The 20,569-nt window shown below is 43.2% G+C and overlaps 1 protein-coding gene across 9 annotated transcripts in view; it reads right to left on the bottom strand.

The window, feature by feature from the left end:
* RAB11FIP4 (RAB11 family interacting protein 4) overlaps positions 1-20,569 on the bottom strand; it is a 125,668-nt gene that overhangs the window by 9,332 nt on the left and 95,767 nt on the right. For 7 of the 9 annotated variants that reach the window (XM_027471623.3, XM_021267314.4, XM_021267312.4 and 4 more), the window contains 11 exons: positions 12,560-12,783; positions 9,079-9,270; positions 7,379-7,513; positions 5,872-5,907; positions 4,865-4,964; positions 4,406-4,509; positions 3,709-3,849; positions 3,077-3,158; positions 2,642-2,779; positions 1,980-2,138; positions 1,492-1,635 (listed from right to left, as the gene is read on the bottom strand). In XM_027471623.3, coding sequence (XP_027327424.1) covers positions 1,492-1,635; positions 1,980-2,138; positions 2,642-2,779; positions 3,077-3,158; positions 3,709-3,849; positions 4,406-4,509; positions 4,865-4,964; positions 5,872-5,907; positions 7,379-7,513; positions 9,079-9,270; positions 12,560-12,783 — 1,455 coding nt within the window. Of the gene's footprint in view, positions 1-1,491; positions 1,636-1,979; positions 2,139-2,641; positions 2,780-3,076; positions 3,159-3,708; positions 3,850-4,405; positions 4,510-4,864; positions 4,965-5,871; positions 5,908-7,378; positions 7,514-9,078; positions 9,271-12,559; positions 12,784-19,613; positions 20,033-20,569 lie in introns of those variants that run through there. The other 2 variants (XM_021267313.4, XM_027471624.3) reach the window with 2 other exon arrangements.

Below are 20,569 nucleotides of genomic sequence, written 5' to 3'. Positions count from 1 at the left end.
AAGAACTCATCTCAATGCAAGAATGCATGGTACCCAGCTTGCTTTAGATTTCAGTAGATTTGCATGGAAGGTTGCTGAGCAGAACATGGATTGCTGTGTTTTGGGCTGGGAACAACAGGAGCTCCCTTTGTATCATACACTTTTTTTTTAAAAAAAAAAAGCCATCAAAAAACCCACAAAAAACAAACCCTAGCTACATATACTCCTCAAGCACAACCCACTGAATATTTCATGTTCTACATTAAATACATATTGTGTTCCACTAGACCTTTGAGCTGTGAAAAGCCCTTTAATATTTCCAAGTTGAAAACAGCTTGCTTTTTTTATACACAGCATGTTTAATATCAAGCTGCCAAAGCTACCCAGAAGTGTCAAAAACCCCAGATCCTCCTAAAGCTAATGTGATTCAGGTGCCCATTTCCATTAGCCTGCAAGGCAGTCCCACACTGAACCTGCAGCCTCTCACCTTCACTTTGATTATACAGGAAAACCAGCACAATGGGAAAGAGTTATGCTGGTCTGGGAGGTTTACTAAGCCTGGGCCACAGCTGTGAGGCACACTGCTCCTTTGGAGGAGTACGGGCTATTCTCTGCATAAGCCAGAGCCATGAGACTCTGGAGGAGAAATAAAGATGCCTTGACAATAGCAAAACCCAATTTGCTTTTACTCAATTAGAGTGCAACAATTAAACTCCCTTTCTTCAAGTGCAGCAAGAAATTTGAGTATGTAATTCACTTTAAGGGGACCATCCAGGGGCTAAGGCTAACAGGGCCATTTCAGTAAAAACTGGGTAAGAAATTTTCCTCTTAAAGAAGACATGGGACGTTCTGTCCAGAAAAAAAAAAAAAAGCATAAAAAGCAAACAATTCATTTTAAACTCTTTCATCCTGAATTTGTCGTTTTCTCTGGGAACTCTTACATTTCTGTTGGCCTGATCTCCTGATCTGTCCGGCAGCTTAAAGGAAGCTGTACCAGCTTGATGCAGCCCACATGCAAACAGTCTCCTACAACATCTTTGAAAGCATTACCAGATCATCACTTGCACACTGCCTACTTCTGCAAGAATTCAGCTCTATTACAGGGCAAATTTAGATCTAAGTGAAAGCTTGTTACTGAAGTAACTTAGAACTAATTTTAGAATGGAGAGAGAAGATTTAATTAACTAGCTACAGCAATGTCTATGTGAAGTTAATGCCATAATACCACAGTCCCCTATAAGATAGAAGATGTTAAAATAAATCCATTGTAAAACAGTTCACTGACATTCTAGTAATTCCTATTCTGAGAGGGAGAAATGGAAGAGTTATGTTAAAAAGAGTCCCTAAAACCACTGTTAAGTTAAAACAGTCTTCTAATACTCTTTGAACTCCTAACAAAACATATTTTTCTGTTGTTCTCTTGTCAACTTCAGACAATTTCACATTGACCGTTAATTAAATTGAAAAAAAAATAGATTTTTGGATTTAGTACTTAATGAAAAGGTATATTACCTCATCTCTTGATGCAGAATCAATTTCAGCAGCCAAAGACTGGGCTTTTGTTTGTGTTGCAAAGAGATTTTTAGCTTCATAAAGACTCAGACTAAGAATCTGTCCATTAAGATCATCATTTTGGTCACGAAGTTTCTGGTTCTCCTATTTAAGGAAGAAAAAAACATTGATTTTAAGTTATTCCTACAAGGATTTGTTAAAAAAATCACAGCTAGTGTCGATGAGATACAGTAAGGACGCAAGCTCACAACTCTCTTACCAGTGGCAAGTTGTCCCCACCTGAACTGCAGGTGTTTCCTAGGTGTACAACTTTATCACCTGTGCAAATAAATCCTAGATGAATGCCATGCACATCCTGTGCTTAAAGATGAAGCAGGAGGGGATACAAAAACCTAGAAGCAACGTACTAGGATGTGCAGCTATAGGCCTTTTTCAGAGCAGTCCTGCACAGTTCACTGGCACAGACTGTGAGGCCCTTCCCCGCTCACCTGCTTCAGCCGTTTTATTTCATGCTCCATTTCCACCTCTCTGGTTTTGGCATTGAATTCACTCACGCTGGATGAGGAACTTCTACCACGTCCAGGACGCTCACATTCCAGCTTGTAGAGCTGCAGGTGCTCCAGTTCCTTCCGCAAGTCCTCAATGAGCTGCAGATATAAAATAAGGCCATGTCTCTCCAGTCTCTGCATAACCAGCCCTCCTTGGCAGCAGCCATCCCTTTGCTGCACCTTCGCACTGTGACAAGAGCACTGTGTAAGCCTGGTCGAGGCCAGACACTCCTAAATACCGCCTCTTGCCTTCTGTGGAAGGGCAAATCACCCACACTGCTTCAGAGCTGGAAGAGGCTCTGACATCCAAGCTTGGCATCTGAGAGGCATAATTCTCCTTGCAAGCTTAGTAAAGCAGTCTTATGGCATGCATTCAAGGCTCCAAGTTCTCAAAGAATTGTAAACCCTTTGGGATTCTCATTTATTAAGTATTCTTGCAACATTCAACGCCCTACGGGTATCCCCTCATAGAAATACAATCCAGTAATATATTCACTGGATGTTGTACTTTCAGTGTTCATCCTGTCTGTCTATACTTTTTTAGATGCTTTCCATGCAGATTAAGCACAATTGCCTCATCTTACAACCTTCCTCACGCTTACCTCCTGCGTGGCTTCCCTCTCCTTGTTAAATTCCAGTCTGTTCTGCCGCAGCTTATCCATCATTCTCTTGTACAAATCCATCTCATCCTTCAGTCGCAGACTAGTGTCCTCCAACCTGTCTGACATGCGTTGCCTCTCCTGGAATAAACGGGGAACTTCACAGCTAGCTTACAAGTGCATGAGCCATCCTCAGTTTTACAACACCAACCTATAAGCACATTTATATTACATATAGACAGGTAAACTGGCACGTGTCTCAGGGCATTTCTGCCACTAAAGGTGACCAATGCTCCAATCCATTAATATTCTCATTTAGGGAAGGCCAGTTAGAAAACCGGAGCCAATCACTATATGAGTTTGCCTTTACATAAATCAAGCTGCTGTCAATTTGCACATGACATCAAAGACTCAATCAGCACTCAAGAGTTTTGTTACCTCATCTAATCTCTCTGTTTGCGATTTCAGTCGTGTGACAGTGCTTTTCAGCTCACCATTTTCGTCTTCCAGTTGCTGAACCCTGCATCAATAATACAAGTCTTACAGCAAATGTCTCTTCAAGAATACAGACATGCAAAAACAACATGCTCTAAAAAGCAATTCTGCTTGCAGTTGACAGAAGGACCAGTAAAGAAAACCTTTCTAATCCTGGCATTTTTATCGTGAGTTATGGGGTTCCTTTTTGTTTGTTTTTAGGGCCAAAAACGCTATGCTGACATGTAATTTCTTATATTCATCACAACTGGTATCTAAAAAGAATCAAGTATAAAGAAAATAATACAGAGACAAATGTCTGGTACAGCTGGCCACAACTCCCTCCTTGAATCCATGCCACGTAACCAGCTAAGCTGTCTACATGGGTCATGCATATAAAAGTACTAATGTAAACCACCCGCTATGACTGGGCAAAAAGGGTATTAGACATGCAACCGCATGGCTACTCTGTAGAACTATTACCCTGTAACCACCTGTGCGCTGTCTGGGTGTGATCAGCCTACATTTACATACAGAAGAAAGAGGAAGAGAATATAAATGTACTCTGTCCTGGGTGGGACCAAGATGTTTCTTACCTTGTGTTTAGCAGTTCAATTTCCGTGCCTTTCTCTTTTTCATACTTGGTATATGCTTCTCGATGTCTCTTTATCTCTTCTTCCAGGGTCTGTTCTGCTGATGTCTCTTGGTCTTTCAATAATTCTTCCAGCTCATGAACTCTAAGGAAGCCAAGTCTCATTTCAGTAACAGATTCATATGTATTTAAAAATTAAAAAATGCATGCAACTTCATTGCCTGCTTCCCTCCTCACTTCTTTATTCCATTCTACTTCACCATCTTCCTCAACATTTAACCTCTCCCAGTAGCTCTCTTGGTATTTAATCTTCCCAACATGCAAAGAATTAAGTAGTATCAGTTCATCTATTATTCCTTCATTTTCAGTCTCAAGAAGTCTGTCTATTCCCCCAGCAACAACCAGCCTACTGTTCTTGCTATGCACAATGTAAAACCCAATGGTAACCCGCCTTATAACAAAAGAGCTTGTTCTTGTACAAGTTAGTAACATCTCTCTGCACTAGAGAGTTGCCTCTACTTGCTGAAAATTCAGCAAGGCAGCCCTATTCCGCTTGGACTTCTCACATGAAGCCTTGCTTTGTTCTATCAGTATCAAGGCAGAAAACTCGGTCACATTTTACAGGTAGAGATGTTCTTTCCCTCCAACTTTGTTCTAGCACTGCTGTGACATGATAGAGAACTTGTTCTATGCTTCATTACCTGTGAACTAGCTGTGTGTTCTCTTGTTTCAGTTTGCTCTTCAGGTCACCATTTGTCAGGCTATCGTTCTCCAATTCTGTAACCTTTTTTTCTAGATACGTTACCTGGAAAGGAGAGTGGAAAATAAGAGCTGAGAGTCTGAATCTCTTCATACATACACTCCTGCACCTTTTCTAATTGACATTTGGCTATGGTAACCATTTAAGAGGGCATACTTCCCTTCAAGGTGATCAATGCAAATACTCAGTAAAGAGGTACCAATACAATGCCCCTAGATCTGTATTTCCATAGCTCCTTCATTTTTGTGAAGCAGTTTTAATATTAATGGAATAGCTTAGACATTTCGAATGAACTACTTCGTATCATTGGTACCTGTGAGCAAGACAGCTTCCTCAATTGATATACATCTCCAGCAGGATTTGGTTAGGTACATTAATTGCAATACACACAGCTTCTTACCTTTTCAGTTATATCATTATCGCAGGAGTCTATACTGTCTCTGAACAGGTCTTCTGTGCTGCCATTACTGCTGCTGAAGTTGCTATTGTGGAAGAGCTGCCTGGAAAATCAGAAGGATAATTATTTTAGTTGAGGAAGGAGGAAAAGGAGTGTAGGTGCTGTCTTATAGCCTGGCTTTGCACTTACAACATCCAGTGCTAAAATTTGTGCAACCATTTCAATGACAATTACAACTGCTTAAGCACAACTCTTACAAAAGACTGGTAGATAAATGAAGTCATACTGAGCACAACCAATGACATTAGTTCCAGAGTGTGAGCTCTCTGTTCCTTTTGATAGGACCTGTCACCAGCATTAGCATTGTCTTAAACCTACTTAGCTTTATTCACACTACATACCAACTTACATTTGCTTTACTAGAAATTCAAAGGTCACCACTTTGCACTGGTTGGTACATCTAATCTAGAAATTTTCATACAGTAAGAGCTTCTTTAAAAAAACAGGAGAACAAAAAAAAAAGAAATCTGAATCTCAGTCCCCAATACATAATACAAGGGAGCATCTAAAATATTCTTGAAACTTACAGCCCTACCCAGTCCAGGGCTGGTTTACTAAGCCAAAGGAAGACCACAACTCTGTGGGTCCTTTTCAAAGGCATGCTCTTGCTATCCTCTGCATTTCACCAACAAAACCAACAAAAAGTCCTGTACTACCAGGGTGAAAGAAGCAGTAGCTGGAATGATGGAATAACAATTTAAAGGAAAACAACTGACAGACAACCAAGTAACTGTGTTCTTCTCAGCAGAGCTCTTCCCAGTTCAGGGACCTGCTCCAAGACTAGAACTTCTACATTCTGTAACACTGCTACCCAAATATAGGACCCTTTCCTTGAAAGCTTATCTTGCTTCACCAAATTTATTCCTCCTCTCTCCCCCTACTCCCATTTATGGAATTGTTACAGTTGATTCCACAAGTATTCAGAAGAAAAAAAAGTTAAAGACACTTACCTTCCAAAAGCTGTGCTTGATATTTTCCTGTTAGGGCTACAAAGATACAGAAGGCATGATATAGGAATTAAACACTTATTTGATCAGTGTTGAATTCAATCTCAGTTTAATCTTCAACTGAATTGCACAATTAAACATAATATTGATTTCTTAGTAGAAAAAAATAAAAAGGTTCTGTGAACAGTGTTCTTAGACAACTTAATCAAAATCTGCAGTTATTAACAATGTGAAGATGAGTGGAGCCACAAGTGATCATTAATATGTCAATCTGCAAGTACTGTTATATCTAGCAGAAATTTGTCAGTGTAAATCAGAGTGAAGCTAACATTAGAAACATCACAAAAGAACATTGAGTTAGTGATGGATGTTTATGGGATTTCCAAATTTCAGATGATTTTATAAACAGATAGCTTATCCTTCATCATAATGCCTCCCAGCTCAGCACAGAAACTGAGATGCTCTCAATTTTTAGTTTCCTTTTGCATCTAAAGACTGGTATTATCCAAAGGAGGGACCAGATTCCAGACAAGAGCACTAGAACCAAATCAAAATATCCAGTTGCATCTCTTGACAAGATGCCACATCTCTGGGCACACAGACGCACAGCTCTGTATCAGAGGACCACCCTCTTTCAGCCAGGTATGTACAACTTCACTCCTAAAACTACCAGAAGTCTAGCCAGGCATGGTCTGGGTTTTAGCAGAGTCCTTGCTAGGGCAGGAACACTGTTCCTATCAAGTATGATGCTGTGTCATCAAAAGCAGCAGCTCTGAGCACTGTGCTCTGAGCCAAGAACTATGGAGACAGGTGGGATTTATATTCAGTTTCTAGAGGGAGCTAGAAGCTCACCGAATAATCTCCTTCAAAAAACCCAGCTGACTGTTGGAAGTGCAGGATTCCTTCCAAGTGCTCAGCACAGCTTAAAAGTGGTTGGAGTAACAGGGATAGAAATGTAAGGAAAACTGAAATTACAAACAACCCTCAAAGACACTTCTGCCCTGGGATTCATCGTTATTTCAAGTTCTCTTTAGGAGGAAAAAAAAACACAAGACTGAAGCACTTCTGCTGACCAATGGCTTCATGAGAGGTATACGTAAAGTTATACACATTAGTTAAGGATCTGCCAAGATCACTTCTTCCTGGAGAAAAACATAGTGCAGAGTTACGATCACCTAAGCAGTACTGCAGACACCACTTCCTGGGAAAAAATCCTGGAAATATCACTCTCACTCTGTCATCAAAGAGCCCATTGGTTGAAATATTTAAGGCATAGACAGCATTAATACACTCAAGACAGGAAAAACTACTTATTACTTAATGAGGAACAGCACTTTTGTTCACGCAAGATGTCAAGGTCTGAATTTCTTACAGTTTTGCAAGAGAAACATAATGTGTTTAAGACTGAATGGGACACAGGGAAGCAGACAGCTTTTCTTCCTCCACTCCTGCCAATAGATGGTTGTATTTCAAGGGAGCATTGCTAAAAGCAGTGCAATAGGCTGCTTACCTGTTTGCTTTCAAATTTTTCAGCCTGGCTTCCAAATCGTTGAGCAGATTTATCTTTTTGCAGCACTGTGAGCAGTAAACATCCAGTAACTCGCTGTTATAAACATGCCTCATTTTTCGGGGTGTTTGGCCAGCACTGTTTGCAGGAAAGGAGAGAGATTACTGGCTATAGTAACCAACCCTGAGCAGGTTTTGCCTCTTGACTGTGTGTCAGAATCACAGATTCTGAGGGACGTGGGGAACCACCTCTCACCACGGCCCATCTGTCTTAGAGGTGATGATGAGGAATGCTCGTTTAAGGGCAATTCTACCTGCCTGAGTTGAGGCTTTCCAGAAGACACATTCTGGGTATCAGTGCAAAGAACCAGTTTGGGCAACTGGAGGAACAGCGCAAGATGCACACAGCCCACATGATGCACGTAGCAAAAACAGCTACAGCAGTATGTTCACCTCAGCAGTGTCCCCCTCTGTCTTCTTGCCTATCTTGCCCCTGCGTGGCATGCAACCTGAAGGGTCCCTTGTCCAGGAGAAAGGCAGGAAGATAAAAACAGAGTGGTCTGGCAGGAAGAAATCACATGAAATCCCACAGATGGTAGGGCAGAGGGAACCCTGGAATGAGGAGGTAGGGAGAGGTGGACATAGGTCTGAAGAGGAGATAACAGCAGCTCTTGGCATGATAAAGGGAAAATAAACTGAAATATATAAAAAAAAAAAAAAAAAAAGACCAATTGTGGCATGAAATGCACAGAGCCCCAGGAATGGAAAGGACTACATAAGCTTGAGGAAAGGAAGGATGAAGGACACAAGCCATTATCATGAAAGGGCAGCACAGAGGGATGCTGGCTCTGCATGCATCGTGATAACAGCAGTGAGGCTAGATCGTGGAGGTCCATGAAACACAGGGTGGCACACCAGGGTTGCATGTGGAACAGTGGGATGCAGTGAGCTTGTCAGCAATCAAGCACAAGACCTTCATGCACTAGTGATTCAAGCAGACAAATCCTAGTCTTCAACATGCTTGGCTCTTCCCCAACCCTGCTCACCCACTCCCTTGCTTGGAGAAGGATTTTAAATCAGCAACTGGCTTGTTCATAGGACATAAAAGCTACTGAGTGTGGTTGCATCCAGGAACTGGTGGACTGTGGTGGCATTTCCAGCTCCTAACAGACAGCAACTACTTGCTTATGTTCTCCAAGACATTCAAAGTCAATACAGATGTTTGTTTCACACCAGCCTGTCTGTATATATAGAACTTCATCTTACAAGATAATATTAAGGATTTGCAGTATTAAAACACTAAGAAGAAACAGCTCTCTCACAGATCTTCTCTTCATTGCACCAAGGCTCGTGCATAGCACTAAGCTGGTATCTGACTTACAGCAGGTAACTTCCAATACTAACCCCTAACTGTGATATCTGCTGCTTGCAATCGGAAGAAAACTCTACAAGCAGAGCAGCACAGTTATTTCAGCAGAACCCAACAGCAGCTATCAGAAACAATGTATTTACTGTAATTTGATTAAACAATGTATTTACTGTACTCTGATTATCAAGTAATTTGTCAATTGGAGGGCAGAAAATGAACTAATAGTTTGCTTTTAAGGCAAGTCTGTGTTACCACTTGAAATTCTGTTATGGTCACCCAGGCTCAGAGAAGAACAAAAAGAAGTGAAAAAAAACTGTTAACGAATAAGGAGCAACCTGGAAGATACAGATGAGCCAAGGTCAGAGTAGGCGTTGGTTCTGGTCTCATCATCAGGGCATGGGCTACTGGGAGTGAAATCCACATCATCTCCTTCCCCATAGTCTTCAAACTGTTCTTCATTACTGATCAGAGAGGCAGTGGAGTAAGTGGAGAGGTCGGATGCTGCAGAAGGGTTGTGAGGACTTGACCTGAAACAAGAGGTCAAAACGTCTGGAGGGCCGACTTTGATAGCATCTCACCTTGCATGGAGCCTTCCACCTTTTCAGTTTGTCCCCTCATTTGAAGTTGTAGTCCACTTAACAACTGAAGTGACAAATGTACCTGATGTCCATTTTTCACGGTGACTTAAAAGACAAATGCATGAGAACCTACAAACGAGCTACCTGTGAGACGGGTTTGTATCAACACCAGCCACTGCAGTTTAATAGTACAGCTTGGCAATCCTCAGCCACCATTTCCACATGGTGAAGGCTGCTGCTCATGGGCCTTCAGCTGATGCAGGAACTGTGCAGACATCTCCGAAATGCATGGGGCAGTGAAAGGGATGCGTAGAAGACTGAGGCAGCTGCTGTATTCCACAACCAGTTCCCAGTAATCTCCATAAACCCTCTCCCTCACCCCATGAGCTTCAGCCACTCTCTTTTGTGTGGCCAGAAACACCTTCAGCTCACTACGTGCCAGACAAGCTGGGAATGAGAGTCACGAAAACCAGAGATGTTGCCTACCCAAGGCTGGATCCCAGCCCTTCCTTCCATCATGACAAAATGTATCTTTCAGAGGAGATATGGACCCCAAGAATCGGCTGCTTTGTTACCACAGAATTACCCAAGATAGTACCAAACAGATAGGGAATGGCAGGACCACGACCTAAGAGTGAGAGCAGCCATGCAAGTACACAAACCTGTGTAAGGATCAGCAGAGCCAGGCAGCCCAAAGCAGCTGGCAGAGCACACCACGACCAACACACCACAACCAACATGCCTGCTGCAGGGACAGTGGCTCCCAGCTGAGACTGACCTCCAGCAGCTCACCGGTATCATCTTCTTGGTGTCTTTTCTGAATCTACCTTGAGCCTCCTAACCGTGCCCTGCACTTTCCAGGAACAGGGAGATTCCTCTTCCTATAATGCTGTGCTGGGGAGCTGTAAACAAGAGCCTCAACTATGTTGCTTTGGTGGTTGGCACAAACATTATTTGTTTATCTCCTCCCTTCAAAAGCAATTAGTAGAAGAGGAAGCCAGCCAGCATTACACATGTATGCTCTCTTGTTGCTCCTGTTTTGAGGAGATCCATTACAACCTGCACCTCATTTATCTAACTTATGCTAACAGAAACTACAGCAAGTCAAGCCTGGCACATTATCAAAGGATGAAGATCATGAAAGATAGGAATGCTCATCTAGAAATAGAACAGACTTTCATCTAACAAGGTTCCTTGGCTAGGAGACGGCTTAGTGAGAAGCTTGACACATCACACTATCATCTATTCATAAAGAGCTGCTGTGCCACAGGCGTACTATGCATTGATGAAGATTTTGGGCAACTACAATCTGTGTAATTACAACTGCCGTGTTTTCATCTCAGTGTTGTTGCACTAAACCAATTTAGGAAGATGCTCCTCATGACACTTCCACCAAGGTTGGAGGCTGACGACGAGGCCTTAGTTGGGATGATAACATATAACTGTCAATAAAATCCACATTCCTGCACAGACAGTCCTTGAACAGTACCACTTGCTAACAGACTGCGGTTCAGCAGCCTGTTTTCCCTAATGCTTGGCTAAGTCTTACAATTATCCTTTCTTAGTTCTCTTATGGCAGCTACGCTACAGTCAGTCACCACTGCTGGGCTTGACAGTGTCGCTTAGAACTTCTCATTGATAAGCTCTGCCAAACTCTAAGCTGCTTGGGTTGAAACAGGCCATGGCCAGGATGGATCCTGAACTCGTAACCAGCCTCAGACTGGAAACTTTCTAGGAGTTGCTCAGTCATTTTCAAGGGAGTTGCTAAAAGCAGCTGGTTTTCTCATTCTAACAGTTTCTAAAGGAAGCTTTCAGTGTGTGTGTGTGTGTTTTTAAAGCTACTTTCTGTTCTTCAGAGCAGGACTTTGCCAAGTGCTGACACACAACTGATGCACAACCCACCTGCTTCTGCAACAAGCAGGTATCTGGGTTTAGCCAAGGCAGAAACCTCTCTCGTTACTTCTAACACAAGAGCACGAAGCTTCCCAAATTTACCAAAGCTAAGTAGGCCTTGAAGGATAAAGCAAGATTTTTTAGTAGGAGCAGTGCAACTTTTAGTACCTCCCAGCTTATCCAGATGGGAATTGTACAGGATGTACAAAGTTCCATCCCATCCTCATTCACAATTACGAATTCCCCCCTGAATTATGCAGTTTGGAGGAAAGATACTCATTTCAAAAGCAATATGGGTAAAAGTCAGCCACTGCAAGGGTAGGTGCTTAGAGAGAACTGGGAATGGCAAAGTAAGAAAAATTTGATAAAGAGATGACGAAAAACTGGAGTTAGCTTAACAAAGTCTCTGGAGCTGCTAGGGCATGTGGGAGAAGGCCAGATCTCAGCTAGCTGAGGAACTCAGGAGAGCAGGAATGAGGCTGAAAGGAAAAGGAGAGCACCCAATTAGGCCCAGGAGAGAGGACAACTGCCCGAGCAAGGAAAGAAACTCAAGAGGCACAAACCAAGAGGACAAGCCAAAAATAAAGAAGAAAGGGCAGAGGCTTATAAAGCAAGCCCAGGTGAGCTCTGTCCTGTGCTACTCCATTAGCTCAGTGGAAAGCAGGATTAAACCAGATTGGGTCCCTTCCCCTACAAGTCAGCGTTTAACAGCATCCCTGGGTACACACCTGTAAAGAGTCAAGTTAGGATTACCGAGACACTCTTGTGTTAACAGCAAGCTACGGTTACACACGCACATGGCAGAACACCCTGTGTTAAATGCCGGTTACTGTTGAACACTAATGACCATGGAAAATTAGAAATACAGAATTAATTTGGTACATGGAGTCACAAAGCAGGTCAGCAGCGCCCGTACCTTCAGATACCCAGACATACAAAAGGCTAAAGCAACATCCTCCACATTGTGCTATGTTGTGGAAAGTATTTGGTTCAACTCCAGCACGTAAAGGGCAGTAACACAGAAGATCCTAAGTTTGGGGGGGTGACAAAAAAGCGATCCTTTCTGGAAATGGACAGCCCAACATTTTCACTTCAACACACGACACAGAAGTTCCATGAGTGTTCACAGAACACACCAAAAGAAGCCAGGGCTGAGACTGTCTAAGCCACTTAGAGGCTCTGGACATCTATCACCCTTATATTTTAAAAGGATATCAAGTTTCTAAATCCCTCAGGCATCCTCAGCCTCCTTCTGGAAGGATTAGTCAAATAAAGGCTTCTTCTGCCCTGGTTCTTTTACAAATGCTTCACAACAGAGCTGCCATGGGGCAAAACCACCACTCACTTGTCACCAGGCAGGAATAAGCCACCAAGCACACCGTCCTTCTCCTCAATCCGACACACGTCGGAGGCCTCCGAGCTCTGGGCACTCTCGATGGCACTGTCCATGTCAGACTCATGGTGAACCTCTTGCTGTGCTAGCGTCATCGTGTCGTCATCAGGAAAGAGCTCTGACTCGCTGTAGGCACCTTCGCTGTCCAGGTAGGTGCAGTCCTGGATTTCACCACCCTGGCAAAAGAAGAATTAGGAAGCAGTTCAGATCATCCCCCGAGGCAGCTAAGAGGATACAGGGGAAGCAGTAACCCACCCTCTGGATGCCCTAATAAGCAAGAGTGGTATTAAAGCAATAAAACAAAAAGCTTGACCTGCTTTTCAAAGGCCAGATCCTGCAAGCCCCTAGGGCAGCTTGCACCTTCCACATAGGGTTTGAACACTGCCCCGACCTGCTGTCTCTTCCACAGGAGAGATGCAAGACCCAGTTATAACATGCAGTCAATTTTGGCCTAATTCACTGTCAAAACACAATCAGAGTTAATAAATATCCTCAAAGGGTTTTTAATCTGAGAAGAAGCATCTTCTCAGAAGAGCTGCCAGGCAGAGAAGGACCTGGGAGTGATGGTGGATAGTCGGCTGAATATGAGCCAGCAGTGTGCTCAGGTGGCCAAGAAGGCCAACGGCATCCTGGCTTGTATCAGAAACACTGTGACCAGCAGGGCTAGGGAGGTGATCGTCCCCCTGTACTCGGCTCTGGTGAGGCCGCACCTCGAGTACTGTGTTCAGTTTTGGGCCCCTCGCTACAAGAAGGACATCGAGGTGCTTGAGCGGGTCCAAAGAAGGGCGACGAAGCTGGTGAGGGGCCTGGAGAGCAAGTCCTATGAGGAGCGGCTGAAGGAGCTGGGCTTGTTCAGCCTAGAGAAGAGGAGGCTCAGGGGTGACCTTATTGCTCTGTATAAGTACATTAAAGGAGGCTGTAGAGAGGTGGGGGTTGGCCTGTTCTCCCATGTGCCTGGTGACAGGACGAGGGGGAATGGACTAAAGTTACGCCAGGGGAGTTTTAGGTTAGATGTTAGGAAGAATTTCTTTACTGAAAGGGTTGTGAGGCACTGGAAGAGGCTGCCCAGGGAGGTGGTGGAGTCACCATCCCTGGAAGTCTTCAAAAGACGTTTAGATGTAGAGCTTAGGGATATGGTTTAGTGGGGACTGTTAGTGTTAGGTTAGAGGTTGGACTCGATGATCTTGAGGTCTCTTCCAACCTAGAAATTCTGTGATTCTGTGATCTTTTGTAAGAAGCTTACCACAGGACCAACTCTCAGTTACTTCACCCTTCGTGTATTATCAATTAAACAAAAGCAACGCAGATAAGTATAGCACCTTACTCCGTCTTCACAGGTGGGCAAAAATCTGTATTTTGGAAGGGGGGGGGAAGTCGGCAGGTGTTAAAACATTGCCACCACCAACCAAGACTTACCAGGAATCTAAGACACAAGAGAGCGGCAGGAGGGCGGTGGGTAGTGTTAAGGAAAAGCCCCAAAGAGCACAAAGCCATCTGTTCCTTCTTCCTGGAACCGGTCTTAATTAAGTACCAGCTAAAGTAAGACGTCATCCTTATTGCTGCAACACTTCCCTGTTGCTGCTCGTCCCCTCCCTTCCCTTCTTGCCCCATGAACATTCACAATAGTCAGGACAAGCTGCTTTGTGTTTTCTTCTCCTTGAGGGACAAACAGAAAAATCTTAATTGAAAAAATAAAGCCTAACATTTTGCTCTGTCCTCTGTCTGATACATGGCAGCACAGTACTGCTTTGGCAGTTCCCATCCAGCGAGACAACTCATTCAGGGCTCGGCAGCAACTCACGCAAATGCTCTGACTCCGAGCCCCACTCCAAAGCTCACCTGCTCGCTCCACAGGCAGCCCTGCCACTGAACTACTGCCAGCAAGTTAAGGCTTAGTTCACTGGCACAAGTAACGAAGCATTTCATTCACAGAAATAGCCCGTATTTAGGTCCAACTGTCCTCCTGCCCTGCTCCTTCTGAGGAATCCCATGGCAGCGGCAGCCTGGCACCGCTGGCAGCACCAGCTGCCCTCCTGGCAAGCACGCTTGCTTGGACGCTGTTACAGAGGGGCTGCTGGCAGTGCCATGGCTTCAGGCAGTCCCCTGCAGCCTCTGAGCACCCCCATGCTAGTGCCACGGGGATTAAATCCCCTGTTACAGCACTTGTGGTACTCAGCACCAGTGACACCAATTTTTCTTAGTGTTTTTTCCACCTCAGCACGGTAGGAGTCAGCCAGAGGCTGCAGCTTTCTGAGATCTGCAACAACTGCTACTGAAATGCAGGTCTCATTTTTCATGTTTTCCTGAAATATTTGTATGACTGTGAAAACTCCTAGCACACTGATGATTAAGAAATTCCAGAGCATCCTCACTTGCTCAAGAAGCCTAATTAACTAATGAACATCTGAGCAGCCAAAAGGACAGATTTACCTGCAGCGGTTGGATCTCCAGACAGGCACTCAGAGCAAGTATCTGGATGCTTTTCTAGCTGACTTCTCAACAGGTCTTTCAGGTACACAGTAACACCAGTGAGACACTCCAGCACTGTACAGGGCTGAGCCCACGTACACACGCCTTCTCCCCCTTTTCAGGGTCAGCCTTAGTAAGCTTGAAACATTCCCTCGGTACCATTCCAAGACACGTCCGGAGGGTTTTACTCTTGGTCTATCCACGTGGTATTTCCTGGAGCCTCATTGTCTCATGCAGTCAAATTTCCAGCTCTGAGCCACCACCACACCTTTGGCACGAGCCCTCCTCCGCACGGAGCTGGCAGCTTGGCTGCCAACCGCCCTGCTCCTGCTGCTCTTCAGCACATCTTCTGACCCGCACCTCGCACCCTCAGAAGTGAGAAGGGGCAATCACAATTCTTTGCAAAGTGCCTGGGGATTGACAAACTGCACAAGCAGTAAGACCTTTTTAATAGGTATCAGAAAAGTAAAGATTGTTAAGAGCAATTGAGATGTTTCAGCAGTATCCAGGAGAGTTTATTTACTCTAACATTTCCCTTAAGTGTTCTGCTTTGTGCTAAGCCCCAGAGGCACAGAGCTCCCATTTCTCTTTAAAAAATTAATGCAATTAAGCCCTGACTGCCATTATGGAATTGTACCAGCTGGTAAAAATCTGATCCAAGATGGGCAGAGAGGCACGGAGCACACAGCAGATCCCTGAAGTACGGGTCTGCAAATCAAGGGAGGAGAGAAAGAAAGGACTCCTGCACAGCCCTCCCTCCCCATCAGCACATCTTTTCTGGAGTCTTTACAGCAGACAAATCTCACTGGTATTAAACAAATTAACACAAAGAAGTAAAGGTCAAAAAGAGCACAAAAGACTGTTCTCGTTCCCTGTAGGTAACATCAGGCTTGCTTTTTCTAATAATAGCATCCTAGATGCTCTTTAAAAAAAAAGTCCATTAGCAATTAAATGTGCAGTGTCATCTATAAAGACCAAGGGCTCACTTTTCTTCCCTGTCACTTTCTGCCAACCCAGCCATCATGTATTTACTGGTGTTAGAGTTGTGAACCATAGCTACAGCACAGATCACACCGTCCCCATGCCAGTTAGTACCATCCTTTCTTTTTCAAAGCCTTATCATTCTGCTCCTAAACATTTACTTCTGAGCCCCATGGAGAAAAAGAAAAAGAAAAAGAAAAAGAAAAAGAAAAAGAAAAAGAAAAAGAAAAAGAAAAAGAAAAAGAAAAAGAAAAAGAAAAAGAAAAAGAAAAAGAAAAAGAAAAAGAAAAAGAAAAAGAAAAAGAAAAAGAAAAAGAAAAAGAAAAAGAAAAAGAAAAAGAAAAAGAAAAAGAAAAAGAAAAAGAAAAAGAAAAAGAAAAAGAAAAAGAAAAAGAAAAAGAAAAAGAAAAAGAAAAAGAAAAAGAAAAAGAAAAAGAAAAAGAAAAAGAAAAAGAAAAAGAAAAAGAAAAAGAAAAAGAAAAAGAAAAAGAAAAAGAAAAAGAAAAAGAAAAAGAAAAAGAAAAAGAAAAAGAAAAAGAAAAAGAAAAAGAAAAAGAAAAAGAAAAAGAAAAAGAAAAAGAAAAAGAAAAAGAAAAAGAAAAAGAAAAAGAAAAAGAAAAAGAAAAAGAAAAAGAAAAAGAAAAAGAAAAAGAAAAAGAAAAAGAAAAAGAAAAAGAAAAAGAAAAAGAAAAAGAAAAAGAAAAAGAAAAAGAAAAAGAAAAAGAAAAAGAAAAAGAAAAAGAAAAAGAAAAAGAAAAAGAAAAAGAAAAAGAAAAAGAAAAAGAAAAAGAAAAAGAAAAAGAAAAAGAAAAAGAAAAAGAAAAAGAAAAAGAAAAAGAAAAAGAAAAAGAAAAAGAAAAAGAAAAAGAAAAAGAAAAAGAAAAAGAAAAAGAAAAAGAAAAAGAAAAAGAAAAAGAAAAAGAAAAAGAAAAAGAAAAAGAAAAAGAAAAAGAAAAAGAAAAAGAAAAAGAAAAAGAAAAAGAAAAAGAAAAAGAAAAAGAAAAAGAAAAAGAAAAAGAAAAAGAAAAAGAAAAAGAAAAAGAAAAAGAAAAAGAAAAAGAAAAAGAAAAAGAAAAAGAAAAAGAAAAAGAAAAAGAAAAAGAAAAAGAAAAAGAAAAAGAAAAAGAAAAAGAAAAAGAAAAAGAAAAAGAAAAAGAAAAAGAAAAAGAAAAAGAAAAAGAAAAAGAAAAAGAAAAAGAAAAAGAAAAAGAAAAAGAAAAAGAAAAAGAAAAAGAAAAAGAAAAAGAAAAAGAAAAAGAAAAAGAAAAAGAAAAAGAAAAAGAAAAAGAAAAAGAAAAAGAAAAAGAAAAAGAAAAAGAAAAAGAAAAAGAAAAAGAAAAAGAAAAAGAAAAAGAAAAAGAAAAAGAAAAAGAAAAAGAAAAAGAAAAAGAAAAAGAAAAAGAAAAAGAAAAAGAAAAAGAAAAAGAAAAAGAAAAAGAAAAAGAAAAAGAAAAAGAAAAAGAAAAAGAAAAAGAAAAAGAAAAAGAAAAAGAAAAAGAAAAAGAAAAAGAAAAAGAAAAAGAAAAAGAAAAAGAAAAAGAAAAAGAAAAAGAAAAAGAAAAAGAAAAAAAGAAAAAGAAAAAGAAAAAAAGAAAAAAAGAAAAAGAAAAAGAAAAAAAGAAAAAGAAAAAAAGAAAAAGAAGTTATTTGAGGCAGTGACCCATCTAAGCCCGAACACCTGCTTTACAGCCAGTGAAATGCCTCACTGCCTGCCTTGGAAGCCCTCCTGGAAGCCAGCCCTCCTCGTACCTCCTCCTAGTACCGGCCCTCTCTGAGTACCAGGCAGCCAAAGCACTGAGGGCCCCTGCTTGGGCACACACCCAGCCCTTCTGAGGTGAGCAGCATGACAAAACGCAGCCCTGCCAGGAAGGCTCAGCTCCAGCTGATTTACATCTAGGTGCTTGAGGTCCTTGCTTCAGCAAGCCGTGCACAACATGGACCAGAAACAGCCACTGTGGGGCTGAAACCTACGTTATCATTTTCTGTGGGTACAATCTATATGCTCAGCTATTAAGCATTCGGAGATCAAGACGAAGAACCACCAGTAATAACGTGGGGTTTCCAGGCATGAGGATCTCTCTGATGTGCACAGAAATCCTGTAAAGCAGGGGACATGGCTTGCTTGGTGAAACCAGCCTTAAGTGCAGCTGTCCCCGTTACACAGGTATGCAGCCATAGGAAGTTTTCCTTCTGTGGCCTAAATTACCAGCAGAAGAATAACCTTTAAAGCAAGTACAACAGGTTAAGAAAGCCTCTAGTATGAGAAGTCACAAGCGGGGCATGTCACTACCAACAATACACCGGCATCCACGCTTTGCTGACTAAGGCTGCAAGACATTTACAGGGACAATTGTTCAGCGATCACAGGTTCTCACAGCACCTAGTTTCAGTGCTGCCAGCTAGCACAAGCTGTTTACAGACCACACCTAAGGGAACAAAACTCCTCCTTAAAGAGGCCAAACGCACCACTTACGGTCTCAATTTACTCCTTCATGTGTAGGTACCTACTGGATTTCATGTCCCAAATTAGAGCTTGGCAAGACCCAACATTATTCAGCTAGCCTTAAAAGAGCTGGTGTGAACCTAAGCAGTATGTTAAAGTTTAGGAGACACCTCTGTCCTGAGTCACTTGCTCCGAGTGCACATGCATAACCTGAAACCAGGAGAAAGCAGATCTGACGCCCTGAATATGAATCACTGTGCTTCTTGTTCTCCTGGCAGCTCCCTTCTTCCTCAGCTGAGTCAAAAGAAATGAAATTGTTGCGCTTATTATCTTGAAATATTCACATTAAAAAAATAAAACAGCACCAACACAACAACACTGTGGGTAGCACTAAAGCAGCAAGTCCTTTGCACTTTAACTGGATGCTCAAGATGTCTCCAAGTGCTCCACAGGCAGCAGGCCAGGCGCTCGTACAGCGACTGCTGAATATTCAGCAACAGTTTGCTCTATAGAAGCACCTGCTGCCCAAAGATCTGAGGCCACTTCACAGTAACTAATGAATTCCCTGCCTCGAGAGAGGCAATTGTGTGGCCACATTGAAGCCAGACGAGTAAGCACAGCCTGCCTTCACGCAGCCACCCCGACCAGAAGCAGGAGCCAGAAGCTGGTGATTTCCATGGGCTAAAATTTCCCAGTTAAAATTCGCTCCCACCACAGCCAAATCACCAGCACCTCTGATGGACTCCCACACACCGCTCCAGAGCCAGCAGGGAAGATGAGATGATCCAAGCCTCCCCCCACTGGGTGATTCAACTGGCAGGAGCCAGAACCACCACAAACACCACCACAAATAAGAAGTGCCTCGTGCGCTTCCCTCACCAGGACCGTGTCCCTCCCCTGCACCCTTCGGCCAAGTCAAATCCATTAACCATGGGACAGATGAAAGCCTGGTGTCCCTGCACCCTCCTCTTCCAGTTTCTTCCCAGCAGAAGCGCAGGAAAAGTCCCCCAGCAGAGCTGGAAGGGAAGAGGTGCCACATAGAAGTGTGCCAGGCTCAGAGAAAATACTACTTACCGTCACCCATCCACCACGGAGAAAGTCCCAGGCACTCACCTCTATGTAAGCAGCCACTGCATTGGGAACGTTCTTCTAATCACCAGGTAAGGAAGAAGGGCGTGAGGTGTTTCTCACCAACGAATCTAGAAGCACACCACTCCCATACAAACAGTTGCGTATTTACTTGACGTTGGCTATAACTGAAGCACAGGTTCCTCCCCCAGCCTATTTCCCTTTCAGCGCTTGGGCAGAGGCTGGGAGGTGCCGACACATCCCTCGATCTGACTGGGAAGGGGACAAACTACGTAGAGGAAAATGCCACAGCGCTACATCAGACCACGCTGCTGCGCCGGCGCCCCCGAGGAAGCTGCCGACTCTCGCCCACGCGGCTGTGGCCGAGCACAAGGCTTGGGGCAGCCCCACGCCTCCTGCTGCGGCATGCAAAGAGCTGCACGTTTCCCCAAATAGCTGGGGGTTTGACACCTCTCAGGGCTCAACATCAGAGTGCAGAGGATGGCTGTTTTACTAAGCTGCTCAAATAAGAAGCTGCTTCAGGGCCACCCCTCAGTTTGTTCGCTGCAATAGCTCCACCCGGCTGTTCAGTTACTCCAGTCTGATACTTGAAGCCCCATTTAAGGCAAAACTTCACGTGCTCCTGGTGTGGGCATTGCAAGGGATTTCTTTTGCAGATTTGTTCTTGAGATCTAAATCTAGCATGGAGTGCAGGACAGCATCCTGGAGAGCTGTGCCCAGGCTGGGGCAAGCCATGCATGTGCTGCAGCGTGCTGCCAGCCTCTGTAAGGTAACATTAGGATCTCATACAGCCGTGCAACTCATGGACAGCAGGGTTGGACTGCACGCCTGAGCTTCAGCCTCTGGGCTGTTGACACTGACCCACATGAGCAGAGGCTGGGAAGGGCTGCTTTGTGCAGTGGGTGGGAAGCCCACGCTGATGCACCCCGCCGAGGAGAGGAGAGGGGCAGCGTGCGGCTGGAGCCAGGCTGGGAGGAGGC

The sequence above is a fragment of the Anas platyrhynchos genome, chromosome 19, assembly GCF_047663525.1.
Source record: "Anas platyrhynchos isolate ZD024472 breed Pekin duck chromosome 19, IASCAAS_PekinDuck_T2T, whole genome shotgun sequence".
NCBI classification, from domain to species: Eukaryota; Metazoa; Chordata; class Aves; order Anseriformes; family Anatidae; genus Anas; species Anas platyrhynchos.
This window is presented reverse-complemented; position numbering and strand designations above follow the sequence as displayed.